The 17,849-nt window shown below is 44.1% G+C and overlaps 1 protein-coding gene across 1 annotated transcript in view; it reads right to left on the reverse strand.

Moving 5' to 3' along the window:
• Positions 1 to 17,849, reverse strand: part of XNDC1N (XRCC1 N-terminal domain containing 1, N-terminal like) — a 31,506-nt gene continuing 13,657 nt past the window's right edge. Inside the window, 12 exon segments of the mRNA XM_066367346.1 lie at positions 1 to 323; positions 326 to 421; positions 424 to 504; positions 507 to 575; positions 578 to 824; positions 1,776 to 1,813; positions 2,636 to 2,643; positions 2,718 to 2,826; positions 3,916 to 4,040; positions 5,645 to 5,717; positions 7,793 to 7,965; positions 8,199 to 8,275. Coding sequence (XP_066223443.1) covers positions 124 to 323; positions 326 to 421; positions 424 to 504; positions 507 to 575; positions 578 to 824; positions 1,776 to 1,813; positions 2,636 to 2,643; positions 2,718 to 2,826; positions 3,916 to 4,040; positions 5,645 to 5,717; positions 7,793 to 7,965; positions 8,199 to 8,275 — 1,296 coding nt within the window. The 3' untranslated portion in view covers positions 1 to 123.

Consider the following 17,849-nt stretch of genomic DNA (forward strand, 5'->3'; position numbering starts at 1 on the left):
TGGGGTCTCATCATCTGTTTTATTCCACTTCCCAGAACACCCACCACAGGCCCAACCATGCCCTGGTGGAATACAGATACCAGGCATTGAGGGTAGGGGAAGCATGAGAAACTAACCTTATACTCAAGCCCCTGGCATGAAAGGTGCCTGCCTGAGCTCGTGGCCGAGCTGGAAGGCAGTCAGCACGGAGTCCTCACTGGCCCGTGAGAGGTGGGCCCTGCTGGCAATGCCACGGTAGGTGTTGATGCGGGACAGGGAGAACTTCAGCAGGTCACAGCAGTGGGCATTGCTGCACTCGAGGCAGGCACAGGAAGCTGGGTGGGCTGGGCGATGATGTGGCCCTGCTCCATAAGAAGCTGTGCTATCTCACACAAGTCCTTCTGGCAGGCCAGGGTGGGTGGAGTGCCACCAGGTGCAAAGCAGAACCATCTACTGATGAGTCAAAGAAAGCCAGGGAGAAAGACCTGGTGTCCACTTTGCGGCCCTTCCTCTGTTCCCGCCGGCCAGCAGGCGATGCACCCCTGCTGGCTGGTCCGTGTCCACTGCCACGAGCAGTGCCTCATGGATCTGCCCGAGTCAAACTTGACAATGGCCAACAGCACACAAGTGATGGCCTCACGGGCCAGGAGGATGGCCAGATCGAGAGCTTCCCTCCAGGAGTGGTCCTTGCCTCCTGTACATCCTGCAGGGACCCGCTGCCTGTGGCCTCGACCCGATTCCAGTAGCTGCGGCACGAGGCCCAGCTGCCCCTCCTGGATGGCAGCCAGGAGCGGAGGCGGGAACTTGAGCTTTTTGTTCACAACCTTGGTCCAGTTAGGTTGTGGCTGGTGCAGGACTGCAGATGTTAGGACTCGGAGTTTCCAACCCCATTTGTTTTGGGGCCTCCCTCTCCTTCCCACTTTCGAGCCTTTAACCCTCTATCCCCAGTCACCATATTCTTCTTTGTCCCAAACACATACTAACAAAAATTTTAGTTACCATTTTATTATGTGGGTTCTCAGGTTAAGAAAATACCAGGACTGGGTCTGATTGGGGGCTCCTTCTCCAGCACAACTTCCATCCTCACAGGAACCAACACATCTTGGGGCCAAATGCGGGCACACTGAGCAGGTGGACGGGACTGCACGGGAGCCTGCCTGCCTTGTCCCAGGATCTGTACAGAACCCCCTCCATCTTGTTGGCTTCATCTCCCAGCTGCTCAACCCTCTGGAAGTCCCAGAGCGTCTGAAGGACACGTCCAGACACGTCCACAGAGGAGGGTCTTGAACTGGGCTGCCCCAAGCCCCTCAGCTCTGTCCAGGCCTTGTAGCAGGACGCACTCCTCCGCCACCAAGCTCCCCCACTGCCTGCCTCTCCCTCCTCCTGCCCGGGGTGGTGACTCCCGCTCAGTGCTGTGTCCCTATCTCTTGCCAGGCCCAGCCCATGCTCAGTGCTCTTTTCTTTTGGGCCCAGGCTCAGGGCTCCACGGGCTCTTCTCCTACCCACACGATTACATCCATCACCTGCATGGCAGCTAAGATGTCCCTGCCACCCCTTTGGTAAATTTAATGTTTTAAACATGGCCAGAAATGGGACCAGGATGGGGGAAGGTGGAGAGCAGAAGTCCTCTTACCATGAGGGGGGTCCGTGGCTGTGCCACCTCTGCTGGCACGGACTGAAGGCCAGAACGCCTGCTGCCCGCTCCCCTGTGTCCAGCTGCCTCTTTCCTGTTCATTCAGAACCTCGCCCCAGGCCCTCCCTTTGCTGGGACCAGCTGCTCCCCCTCAGCCCTGTACCCTGGAGACCAGGGGAACTGATGTTAGTGCCACACAATCTTCTGGGAAAGGGGAGAGAGGACATAGTTGCTAAAAAAAGAGGAATAGAATTTAGAAAGTCATAGCTGGAGGGGACCTTAGAGACCCTCTGGTCCAACTGCCTCCAGGTGGGGACAAAGATTTGCCCAAGGTTCCACGGCCAAGCCTAGAACCGTTCCTTAGTCATTAACGCATCTGAACCCTATGATGGCTCTGTGAGCAGGGCAGGGGCTTTATCTTCTCTGTTACTGAGGGTCAATTCTGGGCCCAGGATAAATAACTTGCTCTAAGTCACACAGCACCATGGTAATCTGATTATATCTAGAAAGAGATCCCACAAAAACATAGAGAAAGTTAACTTCAGGTCAGTCTCCTGCTCAAAAGTCACATTCCTAGTACACCACGGGGTCTTATTTACAAAACAGTGCCTCTTTTCACAGGGCCTCAGTTTTCCTTTCATGAAAATGGGCACAAGCAAGCATACCACTCACTAGGGGAAGACATCTAGACTGGGTTCCAAAGCCCTAGAGAGATCACCAAATCTGCACCAGAAGTTCCAGAGGGAGAAAAGGATGAAACTGTCCTTGGCACAATAAGGTGCCATGGTGACAGAAGCCTTGACAACTGGGAGTAGGGCGCAGGTTGGGCCCAGAGGTGCCCCCAGGCAGAGTCTTGAGGGAATGAGTGGAGGGAAGCAGAGAGAGTCTTGGCCTCATTAGCCCTGCTTGGCTGTCAAGAAATCCACTCCCAGTTTTAGTCACAGAGGACAAGGGACCAAAACCATGGGACCTCATGGCTCATGCCTGAGAGACCTCCCCACACATGCTGGCATGTTCTTCCACTTCTCCTGCTGGGAACTGCAACTGGCAGATAGGGCACTGGACCCAGGAAACGGGGGAAGAGCTCTCTGAGGAGGATATCCACAGTACAGATGGTGACGAAGGCGGTGACGAGGAGGGAGAGGCTAGGTGAGGCGGGGAGGGCTCCCCACACGTAGCAGCGTGCAGGGGAAGAGTCTCAATGCTGAACGAGCCTAAGGGGAGACAAAGAGGTAAGGGAAACTGAGCCTGCTCCCAGGCAGGACGCCACCCAAGCAGCCTGTCACAATACAGCGTTTTTATAGGAACTTAACATTTGCATGGAGACACTATCCAGTCATGAATCCACTAAACATTTATCAAGTGTTTATTATGTGCCTGACACTGCTCTAGGACCTGAGGCATTTAAACCCAGGCTGTCCTTATGGACTGCAGAGTTAGGGGTAAAGATAAGCTATGACCACAGGTAACTATGAACAAAGCAGAAGGTGAGAAGTGCTAGGAGAACGATGCAGGAACTCCGCTGGGAGAGATGATCTGAGGTTAAAGACTTGGTAAATATGTAACATTTGTACGAGACTCAGAGTAAGCAGAATTTGGACACAGAGGATAAAGTTATGAAGAAAATTCTAGGCTGTCTTTGATAGTGGTAGTATTTTTTTGTCTTTTTTTTTTCAGTAGTTTATTTTTATTTTTTCAAAGATTTTATTTATTGATTTTAGAGATGGGAGGGGGAGAGAGAGAGAAAAGGGGGAGGAGCAGGAAGCATCAACTCCCATATGTGCCTTGACCAGACAAATGCAGGGTTGTGAACCGGCGACCTCAGTGTTCTAGGTAGACACTTTATCCACTGTGCCATCAGACTTCAGCCTTCAGTAGTTTATTTATTTTTTAAATTATTTACTTACTGACTGATTGTAGAGAGAGAAGGGAGAGAAAGAGACATAAACATCAGTCTGTTCCTGTATGTGCCCTGACCGGGGTCACACTGGCAACCTCTGCACATCAGGATGGCATTCTAACGAACCACCTATATGGCAAGGGCTTCAGTGGTTTATTTTTAAAGACATCTTTAAGAATTCTATTGGCTATTAAACAATTAGAGTGAGAAAAAACCTGATAGTGTTTTATATTGTTTTGTTTCATGTTTCTCCTGAGGACATGACCCCTGTCCTTTCCTCAGCTTGGCCAACACATGAGCAGGTGCCCAATACAGACTTGTGTGTAACTGCACAGCAGACAGAGGCTAGAAGCCCAAGTTCAGATGTTTCCCGGCAACAATCCCCTGTGCGCAAGCAGCTTACCTGCACAGATAGGGCACTCTCCACTGTCCGGGACATCTCGAGTTTGTGCCTGGGGTCGGTGTTCTCTCTGCCCTGCCTTGGCTCTCCTGCTCCTGTTTGGCTGAGAGTTTGGGTTGGATAAAAGCCTGTGAGCAAGAACAGTTAAAGGCCAACTATTAGGAAGAGCCCATAAGAGCTGAAGGAACCTTAAATAAGAGTGAAAAAAATGTAGACTAGTTGATGTGGAGCCAAAAGCCCTGAGTTGGAATCCTGATTTTCCCACTTAATGTAGCAGACTTTAGGGAAGCCATGTCATTCAACCTTTGAACAACTGAGAACAGAGATTCTATTGTATTACCACCTGTAGGTTTATTATTATTATTACTATTTTGTATTTTTCTGAAGTGAGAATTAGGGAGGCAGACAGACATTTGCCCAACCGGGATCCACCCAGCACGCCCACCAGGGGGTGATGCTCTGCCCATCTGGGCCCTTGCTCTGTTGCGGCCGGAGCCATTCTAGCGTCTGAGGCAGAGGCCATGGAGCCATCCTCAGCGCCCGGGCCAACTTTGCTCCAATGGAGCCTTGGCTGCGGGAGGGGAAGAGAGAGATAAAGAGAAAGAAGAGGGGGAAGAGTGAAGAAGCAGATGGGCGCTTCTCCTGTGTGTCCTGGCCAGGAATTGAACCTGGGACTTCCACACGCCGGGCTGACGCTCTACCACTGAGCCAGCCAGGCAGGGCGGTTTATTATTATTTTCTTATTGAGATATAATGCATATCCCATAAAATTCATCCTTGTAAATTTCACTATTCAATGGTCTTAGTATATTCACAAGGTTGTGTAACCACAACTACATAATCTCACATTTTTACCACTCCAAAACAAAACTGAACCGATTGTAGTCACTCCTCATTCTTCTATCCCTGCAGACCCTGTATATACCGCTATATCTTCTCTGGAGAAAAACCTATTCAATTTCTTTGCCTATTTTAAAAATTAGGTTCTTTTATAGTTAAGCTGTAAAGATTCCTTATGTATTCCAGATACAAATCCCTTATTGGATATGTGATTTGGAAGTATTTTCTCACATATTCTGTGGATTACCTTTTTATTTTTTTGATTTATTTATTTTTTTCAGTGAGAGGAAGGGAGATAGAGAGACAGACTCCTGCATGCGCCCAACTGGGATATACCTGGTAACCCCAATTGGGGTTGATGCTTAAATTAACGGAGCTATCCTCAGTGCCTGGGGCCAATGCTTGAACCAATTGAGCCACTGGTTGTGAGAAGGGAAGAGAGAAAGAGAAGGAGAAGAGAAAAGGGGAGAGAAGCAGATGATCACTTCTCATGTGTGTCTTGACCAGGGATCAAACTCGGGACGTTTGGACATGGGCCAACGCTCTATATACTAAGCCAACCAGCCAGGGCATGTGGGTTACCTTTTTATTTCCTTGACAGTGTCCACTGAAGCAGAAAAATATTTAAATTTTAATGAAGTTTAAGAAGTACCATGTACTCTGCTTCATATTCTTGTTCACTACAGGGCTACCTCCCTGTCCAGCTCTAAGTCTGACAACATGTGGAAAAGGACATCTGTCCTCTCCTATTCCCTAGCTCCTGCCCCTGAGATCAAGACCCAGACACAAGGCTACTCTCTGACCTAAATGAAACACGAGTGGGGAAGAAGGACAGGTGAAGAGGTCAGTAAGGTTTGGGGGGAGGTGACTTGGGTCTTTCAGGTTGACTTACCTGCGTGCTTGCACTTTCTGTCTTTTCGTCTTGCCTGTATCATTTTCTGAGTTTTGCATCTTTGGTCTGTGCTCTGTGTGAGAAATGTTCATTCAGTCTAGCTCATTAACAAAAGGGCCTTCACATGTAGTGTTCCTTCTAATTCCCATAAGCAAATTTCCCTGGGTTGTCTAACCTACACTGGTCATCCTGTCCTGCATAGAGATAGAGAGAGAGAGAGAGAGAGAGAGAGAGAGAGAGAGAGAGAGAGAGAGGCAGACAGGGACAGACAGGAAAGGAGAGAGATAAGTATCAATTCTTCGTTGCACCTTAGTTCATTGATTGCTTTCTCATATGTGCCTTGATGGTGCTGGTGGTGGGGCTCCAGCTGAGCCAGTGACCCCTTGCTCAAGCCAGTGACTCTGGGATCATGTCTATGATCCCATACTCAAGCCAGATGAACCTAAGCACAAGCTGGAGACCTCGGGGTTTCAAACTTGGGTCCTCAGCATCCCAGGCCGACACTCTATCCACTGCACCACCACTGGTCAGGCCCTGCTTTGCCTTTGAAACACTTATCACAGTTTTAAGTTTTAGATTTCCTGTGTGACACTAACACGTGTCTCTCCTTTAGGGCAGGAGCAATGCTATTTTATTTAGTGTGAAATCCCATGGCACAGAGTTCAATAAATGTGTCAAGTGAGTAATAAAAAAACCTAGCAACAACCACTTTATATAGTTATTCAGAACTTATGAAATATTTTGAAGAGCATTTAATATGTCTCAAAGTGCTTCACAGCTCCAGGACCCAGCCTGTAGGGAGCCTCAAAGAGTTTAGTTCCCTTTCCATTCCCCATTTTGTAAAATAATAAACTGCATCATTCCTTATGTGGTAGACAGCTTCAGAAATGATTCCCATTGATCCCCGCCTACCCTACACTGTGGGTAAGACCTAGTAACCATTTCTAATGAACAGAATTTGGCAGAAGTGATGGGACGTCACTTCTGTGATTAGGTTGCCAAAGACCGACTTCTTTCTCACCAGCACTCCCTCTCCCTCTTGCCCTCTCGCTTGTTCACTCTGGTGAAGCAAGCTGCCATGCTGGGAGGTGCTCTGTGGAGAGGCTTTCCTGGCAGAGGAACTGAGGGGAGCCTCAGTCCAACAGCCCGTGAGGAACTGAATCCTACCAACAAGCAGGTAAGTGAGCTGGGGAGCAGACCCTTTCCAGCTGAGCCTGGAGATGATGCAGCATGTGACACATGCAGAGCCAGAGGGCCCAGGTAAGCCACCTCTGGGTTTCTAACCGTGAGAAACTGGGAGATAATAACTCTTGTTTGAAGCCACTAAATTTTGGGGTAATTTGTTATGCAAGAGTAGGTAAACAATGTACCCTCTTTCTGCAATGATATGATATGCTATTTTACTAACTTGTTCAGTTCTTTGAAATGATAAACCATTTCCTTTAAACTCTCCCTCTCCCTGAAAAAAAAACAAAACAAAAATTTTCCCAGTGAAGCAATGAGTGAAACCAAAGGTTTTTAATGAGAACTCTACTTGTTTTCTCTCTTGCTATCTGGAAGAGGAGAACCAGAGCTCTGGGGTGCATATCCTGGCTCTGCCACTTATTAGCTGTGGGACTCAGGATACTTTACCTTTCTGAACCTCAGCCTCTTTTTAAAATGAGTGTAAGAGTATTTACTTTGTGTGTGGTGAACACTAATAGATGAAGTTAGTGCAAGTGCCTAGCAATGTCTGGTGCAAACTAGGAACTACAAAATGCTTAATCCTTTCCTCCTTTGTGATAAAAGCACACTATTCCCTGACCTTATTTCTCCAATAAGCTCCATACATCATTACCCTGACTTAATTGTCCTTCTGAGATGATCACAGAACATTAATACTGCAAGAGACCTAAATACTATTAAATTGGTTTAATTCCTTCATTTTGACAGTAAGGGAATTCAGGTCCAAATAGATAACGATTCTTGATTCCTAGGCCAGTGTCTTTCAGTTATTGTACCATATTTGATTTCTCTTCTGGTAAATGGACACTGACAATTGTCTTTTCACCCACATGAAGTCCCACTGTGAGCCATCCCTGTAGAGAAATGGTGGATTCCCAGAGGAAGGACAGTGCTCAGTGACAAAGGTCGGTCATGGGGCCTCACCTGCAGTGTCCGGATGACTGGGACCTGGTTCTGTAGGGTTGCTTTTTGGGCTTGTTACACTGGCTGGAGGTGCCCTGCGGGCAGCTGAAAGCACCATGAGGGCTGAACGCCCCAAAGTCCCTGGCTGCAGCTGCTTCAGGATGTTCCTAACCTCTGAAATTTCCTTGGTGCTCCTGCAGGGAAGCAGAGTACTTGGTTTTACTCAGAACAGACTCCATTTTGCTCACCCACGTCAGTGGCATCTAACCAAGAAAGCCAGTTTGTTATATAGCAATAGGCCTAGAGCATGTGATTAATTGGGGGAATCCAGGTGGGGCTTGAGTGCCTGGGAACGACTTGGTAGTTTTTCTTTCCCAGGAGAAAGAACTGAAGTGGCCGGGAGACTTCCACTGTGGCAGCTACGTACGTTTGGGGATCTGGAAAGAATGTCCTCTGAATGGAAGGATTAGCCATCCAGGGGCTGGGGCCAGCATTAGAAGAACCCTGAAAAGAAAATGGAGAAATATGAGATGCAGACATTCACTACCAGTGTACGCAGCCACCCAGTGCCACATATTCTCCCAAAACGGAGGACTCCAGCTTCACTAAGTGAATGTATCTGCGAAACATTGTAAGCTGCACCTCTGCTTATGTGTGCACATTCTCTCCTAGCTCTAAGATGTGAGACTTGGTGACTTTGTATGCTTGTTCCCCAGGGCCAAGGCCTTTGTCATGATCCTGAAAAACCTGGGATAAAGAATTCATGCTGTTGGCCCTCTCCAGGTACTCAGTTGATTAGAGTGTCGTCCCATTATGTCAAGTTTGTGGGTTTGATCCCCAGTCAAGACACACAAGAATCAACCAATGAATGTATAAATAAGTGGAACAGTAAATGGATGTTTCTCTCTCTCCCGCCCTCTCTCTAAAAGCAATCAATAAATAAAAATTTTAGGCCTTGGCTGGTTGGGTCAGTGGATGGAGCATCAGCCTGGTGTGTGGATGTCCCAGGTTTGATCCCTGGTCAGGGCACACATGAGAAGCAACCATTTGCTTCTCTTCCCTTCCCTCTCCTTCTTTCCCTCTTTCCCTCTCACAGGCCCTGGCTCAACTGATTTGAGCATTGGCACCAGGTGCTGAAGACAGCTCAGTTGGTCTGGGCATTGGCCTCAGGCACTCAGGAGGATAGCTCAGTTGGTCTGGGCATTGGTCCCAGAAGGAGGTTTGGGGGCAGATCCTGGTTGAGGTGCATGCGGGAGTCTGTCTATCTCCCCTTCTCTCACTTAAAAACATTTTGTTAAAAGATTTTATCTATTCATTTTAAATAGGAGAGAGGAGAGGAGAGAGAGAGAGAGAGAGAGAGAGAGAGAGAGAGGAAGGTGGAGGAGAAGGAAGCATCAACTTCCATATATGCCTAGACCAGGTAAACCCAGGGTTTTGAACTGACTACCTCAGAATTCCAGGGCGACACTTTATCCATTATGCCACCACAGGTCAGACAATAAATAAATAAATAAGTGACGTCAGAGAAATGGCACCATGAGGAGTGCTCCTGATACCTCTCCCTGAAACTTCAACAAATTCAACAACTAGAGGCAGAAAAACAATCTCAGGAGCATCTGAAATACACATACATCAAACAAAGGTACGATTGGGTGAAAAAGTGGCTGAGTATAATATCCACTCTGAAGGAAATAAGATGAAGAATGGAGTATTCCATTTTCCTCACTGACCTGAGCAAGGGCTGCTTTCACTTGGAACTGAGAGAAAGTGAGGGTTGGGGGCGCAGAAAAAGCCAGGCTAGGGCAGAGATGTTCAAGCCGAGGAGAGAGTGTGCCCGTGGCTCAGCCCATGCAGAGCTAACGCCAGCGGCAGACCCCAGCAGAGGTGGGCGAGCAGTTGCCTTGGTTACTCCCAGTATCCTGGTTGGCGAGTGCTGGCAGTGTGCAAGTGGATCCACCTGGTGCTTTGGGTGTGGGTGCCCGCATTCCTGGAGGGAGGGGCTGGGTCAGAGACTGTCAGTAGTGACCCTCTGTGTGGGCTGTGACCAGAGTGGGGATAGAGGGGGGATTTGGCGGCTCTTAGAGCCTCTTGCTCCCCAGGCAGTGGCTGGGACAACTTCACAGCTAGGTCCCCGACTGCTGGTTCAGGAAGGAGAGATTTGGGGAGAAGCTCTAGGAAAAGGCCTCTCAAACGCTAACAAGCCCCGCCTACCAATGGGACTGAGGCCTAGTTCATGTCACCACCATAGCAACACAACAGCAAATCTCTGCCTAAGAGTGCCAAAGGGGCAGAACCTGGGGTACAGTGACACCAGCCAAAAAGAGAGAGAAGAAAAGAAAAGAAAAAAGATAACTTCTCAAAACCAGGAAAAATCCACAGTCTTTATAACTTTTTGCATTTTTTTCTTGTTTTTATCTTTCTTTTTCCTTCCTTCCACCTTGGTCATTTTATCCTCCTTCCGTTTTATTTTTTTCTTTTCATTTTGAACGTTATGACCCATAGGTGTTATAGTTTCCATTCTTTTTGTTTCTTTTCTATGAATGTTACATTCCAAAAAATTAACTCAATTTTTTTCTCTTTCTCTTTTTGTTTCTTCTTTTCTCTTTCACTTTTTCTCCCATTTGAATCTCACCCACATACAAACTATTTTATTCTGGATTGAAATTTTTTCTTAAGAGGCATTTGTGCTTTTTACTTCGCTTTTTATCTCTTTAGCATTTCCCCCAACTCTGGCTCTCCATTCTGTTTTTTGTGCCACTTAATACAATAGAATCTTCATTTTTCACTGTATTTTTTCTTTTCTCTTACACTATTTCTCTCATTTGACCATCATTTACAAATTATTTTATTCTTGATCCAAATTTTTTCCTTGTGGCATTTTGTGGGTTCTTGGCTCATTTTTTTTTTTGCCTCTTTGTCACTCACCCCCAAACCAGGCCCTTTGTTCTATGTATTTTTGTTCCACATAGCACAATAGAATTTTCAGTTTTTCACTGCATTTTCTCAAAAAAGTTTTTTTTATCAACTCTTATTAGTGTTATTAACAATACCATTAAAATGCCATTAAGGAAAAAAAATTGAATACCATGGATACAAAGGACAGTGACGTAGTTCAGCTAGATGAAGAAAAATCTATAGAAAAAATTTCAATAGCTTAGACACCTTGTAGTTAAATGACAGAAAATTTAAAATTGAAGTCCTAAAAATACTCAGGGATATACAAGAAAGCACAGAAAGGCAATTTAGGAAGCTCAAAAAACAATTCAATGAACAGAAAGAATACTTCACCAAGGAAATTGAAACTATGAAAATGAATCAGAGATGAAAAACTCAATTCATGAACTGAAAAACAAGGTAACAAGCTTAGCCAATAGAACAGGCCAGAGAGAGGAGAGAATTAGTGACATAGAAGACAGACAACTAGAGATACTACAGAGAGAAGAGAAGAGAGACTCATAAATTAAAAAAAATGGGAATAGCCCTACAGAAATTGTCTGACTCCATCAGAAAGAGCAACATATCAGAAGGAAAAGAGAGACAAAATGGAATGGAGAACATATTGAAACAAATAATAGACGAGAACTTCCCAAGCCCGTGGAAAGAACTAAAGTCTCAAATTCAAGAACCAAGCAGAATTCTGAGTTATCTTAAGCCTAACAAACCAACTCTAAGGCACATCATAATGAAACTGGCACAAACCAACAACAAAGAAAAAAATTCTCAAGGCAGCCAGGGAAAAGAAGAATACAACATATAAAGGAAAGCCCATTAGATTATTAACAGATTTCTCAGCAGAAACTCTACAAGCTAGAAGAGAGTGGACCCCAATATTTAAAGTTCTGAAAGAGAGGAATTTCAAGCCATCAGAGCTATCCTTCAAATACAAAGGAGAAATAAAAACATTCACAAATAAAGAAAAGATGAGGGAATTTATCACCAGAAAACCACCAAACCAGGAAATACTAAAGGGGGTTTTCGACCAGAAACAAAGAACAAAACAAAACAAAACTACAAGTAAAAGCTCCATCAACATTGCAATAAAAACAAGATTAATCTGTAACAAAGAAACAAAAAAGGCCCTGGCCGGTTGGCTCAGTGGTAGAGTGTCGGCCTGGTGTGCAGAAGTCCCGGGTTTGATTCCCGGCCAGGGCACACAGGAGAAGCGCCCATCTGCTTCTCCACCCCTCCCCCTCTCCTTCCTCTCTGTCTCTCTCTTCCCCTCCCGCAGCCGAGGCTCCATTGGAGCAAAGATGGCCCGGGCGCTGGGGATGGCTCCTTGGCCTCTGCCCCAGGCGCTAGAGTGGCTCTGGTCGTGACAAAGCGACGCCTCGGAGGGGCAGAGCATCGCCCCCTGGTGGGCAAAGCATCGACCCCTGGTGGGCGTGCCGGGTGGATCCCGGTAGGGCGCATGCGGGAGTCTGTCTGACTGTCTCTCCCCGTTTCCAGCTTCAGAGAAATTAAAAAAAAAAAAAAAAGAAGAAACAAAAAAGGGAGAGGACAAAGATTAACAGTAGCAAAGGAGGATGGAGTGCAGAAGCACTCATGAGACAATGTACTACCATTACTTAATGGTAACCATTCCTAAAAAACCCAACACAGAAGTACATGGCTTGAAAAAAGTAGTAACAGAGAAAAGAAGTATAGATTACAACCAAACAAAAACAAATGATAGAAAAATAAAAAAGAAGAACCAAACAAGATATAAAACTATCAGAAAGCAATATATAAAATGGCAATAGGAAACCCTCAAATGTCAATTACACTAAACATAAATGGATCGAACTCACCAATACAAAAACAGAGTAGCAGAATGAATTAAAAAAGAATTCCAACTGTATGCTGCCTACAAGAAACACATCTAAGCTACAAGGATACAAACAAATTCAAAGTGAAAGGTTGGAAAACAATACTCCAAGCAAATAACATCTAAAAAAAAAGCAGGTGTAGCAATACTCATATCTAACAATGCTGACTACAAGTCAGCAAAGATAATCAGAGACAAAAACGGTCATTTCATAAAGATAAAGGAGACACTGAATCAAGAAGACATAACACTTCTTAATATATATGCACCAAACCAAGGAGCACCAAAATATATAAGACAGCTACTGACCGATCTAAAAACAAAAACTGACAAAAAATACAATCATACTCAGAGACCTCAATACACCGCTGACAGCTCTAGATCGTTCATTCAAACAGAAAATCAATAAAGAAATATTGGCCTTAAATGAAACACTAAAACAATTGAATATGATAGACATCTACAGGACATATCATCCCAAAGTTCCAGAGTATACATTTTTCTCTAATGTACCTGGAACATTTTCAAGAATTGACCATATGTTAGACCATATGTTCTGAATATGAACAAATTCAGAAAGATTGAAATTATACCAAGCATATTTTCTGATCATAAAGCCTTGAAACTAGAACTCAACTGCAAAAAAGAGGTAAACAAACCCACAAAACTGTGGAAACTAAACAACATACTTTTAAAAAATGAGTGGGTCAAAGAAGATATAAGCGCAGAGATCAAAAGATACATATAGGCAAACGAAAATAACAATACAACATATCAGAATCTCTGGGATGCAGCAAAAGCCGTAATAAGAGGGAAGTTTATATCATTAACAGGCCTATATGAACAAACAAGAGAGAGCCCAAGTAAACCACTTAACTTCACATCTTAAGGAACTAGAAAATGAAGAACAAAAACAAACCAAAACCAGCAGAAGAAAGGAAATAATAAAAATCAGAGCAGAGCCTGACCTGTGGTGGCGCAGTGGATAAAGTGTTGACCTGGAAATGCTGAGGTCGCTGGTTCGAAACCCTGGGCTTGCCTGCTCAAGGCACATATGGGAGTTGATGCTTCCAGCTCCTCCCCCCTTCTCTCTCTCTGTCTCTCCCTCTCCTCTCTAAAATGAATAAATAAAAAATTTAAAAAAAAATCAGAGCAGAAATAAACAATATAGAGAACAGAAAAACTATAAAAAAATAATAAAACATGAAGCTGGTTCTTTGAAAAGATCATCAAAATTGACAGACCCTTGGCAAGACTCACCAAGGAAAAATGACAAAAGACTCGTGTAAACAAAATCCAAAATGAAAGAGAAATCACCACCAATATCATAGATATACAAAGATTATTGTAGAATACTATGAAAAAGTATATTCCACCAAATTTAACAATATAGAAGAAATGGAAAGCCCTGGCCGGTTGGCTCAGCGGTAGAGTGTCGGCCCGGTGTGCAGGAGTCCCGGGTTCAATTCCCGGCCAGGGCACACAGGAGAGGCACCCATTTGCTTCTCCACCCCTCCCCCTCTCCTTCCTCTCTGTCTTTCTCTTCCCCTCCCGCAGCGAGGCTCCATTGGAGCAAAGATGGCCTGGGTGCTGGGGATGGCTCTGTGGCCTCTGCCTCAGGCACTAGAATGGCTCTGGACGCAACAGAGTGACGCCCCAGAGGGGCAAAGCATCGCCCCCTGGTGGGCATGCCGGGTGGATCCCGGTCGGGCGCATGTGGGAGTCTGTCTGACTGCCTCCCCGTTTCCAGCTTCGGAAAAAAAAAAAAAAAAATAAATGGATAAATCCTAGAACAATACAATTTTCCTAGACTGAGTCATGAACAAGCAGAAAGCCTAAACAGACCCATAAGCAGGAAGGAAATAGAAACAACTATTAAAAACCTCCCCCAAAATAAAAGTCCAGGGCCAGATGGCTATACTAGTGAATTCTATCAAACATTCAAAGAAGACTTGGTTCTTTTTCTACTCAAAGTCTTCCAAAATATTGAAGAAGAAGCAATACTGCCAAACACATTTTATGAGGCCAACATAACCCTCATACCAAAACCTGGCAAGGACAACACAAAAAAAGAAAACTACAGACCAATATCTCTAATGAATACAGATTCTAAATACTAAATACTAAAATACTAAATACTAAATGCTAAAATACTAAACAAAATACTAGCAAATTGAATACAACAACACATTAAAAAAATAATTCATCATGATCAAGTGGGATTCATCCCAGAATCACAAGGATGGTTCAACATACGTAAAACGGTTAACGTAATACACCATATGTACAAAACAAAGAACAAAAACTATATCATCTTATCAATAGATGCAGGAAAGGCATTCAATAAAATACATCATTTTATGTTTAAAACAAATAACAAAATGGGTATAGAAGAAAAATACCTCAACATAATAAAGGCCATCTATGATAAATCATCAGCTAACATCATATTAAATGGCATACAACTGAGGAATTTTCCCCTAAAATCAGGAACAAGACAAGGCTGTCCATTCTCTCCACTCTTACTCAACGTACTGCTGGAAGTTCTAGCCAGAGCAAGCATACAAGAAAAAGAAATAAAAGGCATTCAGCCCTGGCTGGTTGGCTCAGTGGTAGAGCGTCGGCCTGGTGTGCAGGAGTCCCGGGTTCGATTCCTGGCCAGGGCACACAGGAGAAGCGCACATTTGCTTCTCCACCCTTCCCCCTCTCCTTCCTCTCTGTCTCTCTCTTCCCCTCCTGCAGCCAAGGCTCCATTGGAGCAAAGTCTGCCCGGGCGCTGAGGATGGCTCTGTGGCCTCTGCCTCAGGCGCTGGAATAGCTCTGATTGCAGCAGAGCGAAGCCCCAAGATGGGCAGAGCATCGCCCCCTGGTGGGCATGCCGGGTGGATCCCGGTCGGGTGCATGTGGGAGTCTGTCTGACTGCCTCCCCGTTTCCAACTTCGGAAAAATACAAAAAATGAAAAAAAAAAAGGCATTCATATTGGGAAAGAAGTAAAGGTTTCACTTTTTGCAGATGATATGATCCTGCACATTGAAAATTCCAAAGACTCCACAAAAAGATTACTAGAAACAATAAACCAATACAGTAAGGTCACAGGATGCAAAATTAATACACAAAAGTCCATTGCCTTCCTATATGCCAACAATAAAATATCAGAAAACGAGCTCAAAAAAACAATCACCTTCATGGTTGAAACAAACAAACAAACAAAAATACCTCAGAATAAACATAACAAAGAATGGCAAAGGACCTATATAATGAAAACTACAAAGCATTGTTAAGGAAAATCAAAAAAGATATAATGAAATGTAGAAATATTCCTTGTTCTTGGATAGGAAGAATCAATATAGTCAAAATGGCTATATTATCCAAAGCAATATACAAATTTAATGCAATATCCATCAAAATTCCAATGTCATTTTTTTTTTAAATAAATTTTTATTTTAATGGGGTGACATCAACAAATCAGGGTACACATATTCAAAGAAGACATCTCCAGGTTATCTTGTCATTTAGATCTGTTGCATACCCATCCCCCAAAGAGAGATCGCCCTGTCACCCTCTATCCAGTTTTCTCTGTACCCCTCCCCCTCCCCTTCCTCCTCTCCCTCCTTCCCTCCCCCCACCCCCTGTAACCACCACACTCCTGTCCATGTCCCTTCCAATGTCATTTTTTAAAGAAATGAAACAAAAAATAATCAGGTTTATATGGAACTATAAAAAAACTCAAATAGCCAGAGTAATCCTAAGGAAAAAGAATGAAGCTGGGGGCATTACAATACCTGACTTCAAACTATGTAATAGAGCCACAATAATCAAAACAGCATGGTATTGGCAGAAAAATAGACACTCAGACCAATGGAACAGAGTAGAAAGCCCAGAAATAAAACCACATGTGTATGGTCAAATAATTTTTGATAAAGGGGCCAACAACACACAATGGAGAAAAGAAAGCCTCTTCAACACATGGTGTTGGGAAAACTGGAAAACCACATGCAAAAGAATGAAACTCGACTAGTTTGTCCCCTTGTACTAAAATTAATTCAAAATGGATCAAAGACCTAAATATAAGACCTGAAATAATAAATTACATAGAAGAAAACATAGGTACTAAACTCCCGAACCTTGGTTACAAAGAGCAGTTTATGAATTTGACTCCAAAGGAAAGGGAAGTGAAAGCAAAGATAAATGAATGGGACTACATCAGACTAAGAAGATTTTGCACAGCAAGAGAAACTGACAACAGAACAAACAGACAGCCAACTAAGTGGGAAGTGATATTTTCAAACAACAGCACAGATAAGGACCTAATATACAAAATATACAAAGAACTCATAAAACTCAACAACAAACAAGCAAACAATCCAATAAAAAAATGGGAAGAGGACATGAACAGACACTTCTCCCAGGAAGAAATACAAATGGCCAACAGATATATGAAAAGATGCTCATCTTCATTAGCTATTAGAGAAATGCAAATCAAAACTACAATGAGATACCACCTCACACGTTTTAGATGAGTTATTATCAACAAGACAGGTAATAACAAATGTTGAAGAGGCTGTGGAGAAAAAGGAACCCTCATCCACTGTTGGTGGGAATGTAAAATAGTACAACCATTATGGAAGAAAGTATGGTGGTTCCTCAAAAAATTAAAAATAGAACTACCATATGACCCAGCAATCCCTCTACTGGGAATATACCCCCATAACTCAAAAATACTGGTACATAAAGACACATGCAGCCCCATGTTCATTGCAGCATTGTTCACAGTGGTCAAGACATGGAAACAACCAAAAAGCCCTTCAATAGATGGTTGGATAAAGAAGATGTGGTACACATATACTATTGGCAGAGGCCTCAAACTCAACTCAGCATGTGGGCCGCAGAGCAAGATCACAGCCATTCGGCGGGCCGCACTAGGTCTACAAAAGGCAACTGTTACGCAACACTTTTCTCACTGCAGTTGAAAACAAAAAAAAAATCAGTACAACAAGCACAATCGTACATGCAGTTTACTCAGTGTCACAAAACGACCAGAAACTGTAGTTTGCATCACAACTGCTGTTAACTAAGCTAATATCTAGCTAGGATGCTAGAGAAATGAAAAATACAAGTAGGCCCCTAGGCTTACTTAATTTTATCCAAAATATTTTAAACTTCGTGGATTAGTCTGCGGGCTGCACAAAATTGTTCGGCGGGACGCGAGTTTGAGACCCCTGTACTATGGAATACTACTCAGCCATAAGAAATGATGACATTCGATCATTTAC

Source organism: Saccopteryx leptura, chromosome 1 (genome assembly GCF_036850995.1).
Source record: "Saccopteryx leptura isolate mSacLep1 chromosome 1, mSacLep1_pri_phased_curated, whole genome shotgun sequence".
Lineage (NCBI taxonomy): Eukaryota > Metazoa > Chordata > Mammalia > Chiroptera > Emballonuridae > Saccopteryx > Saccopteryx leptura.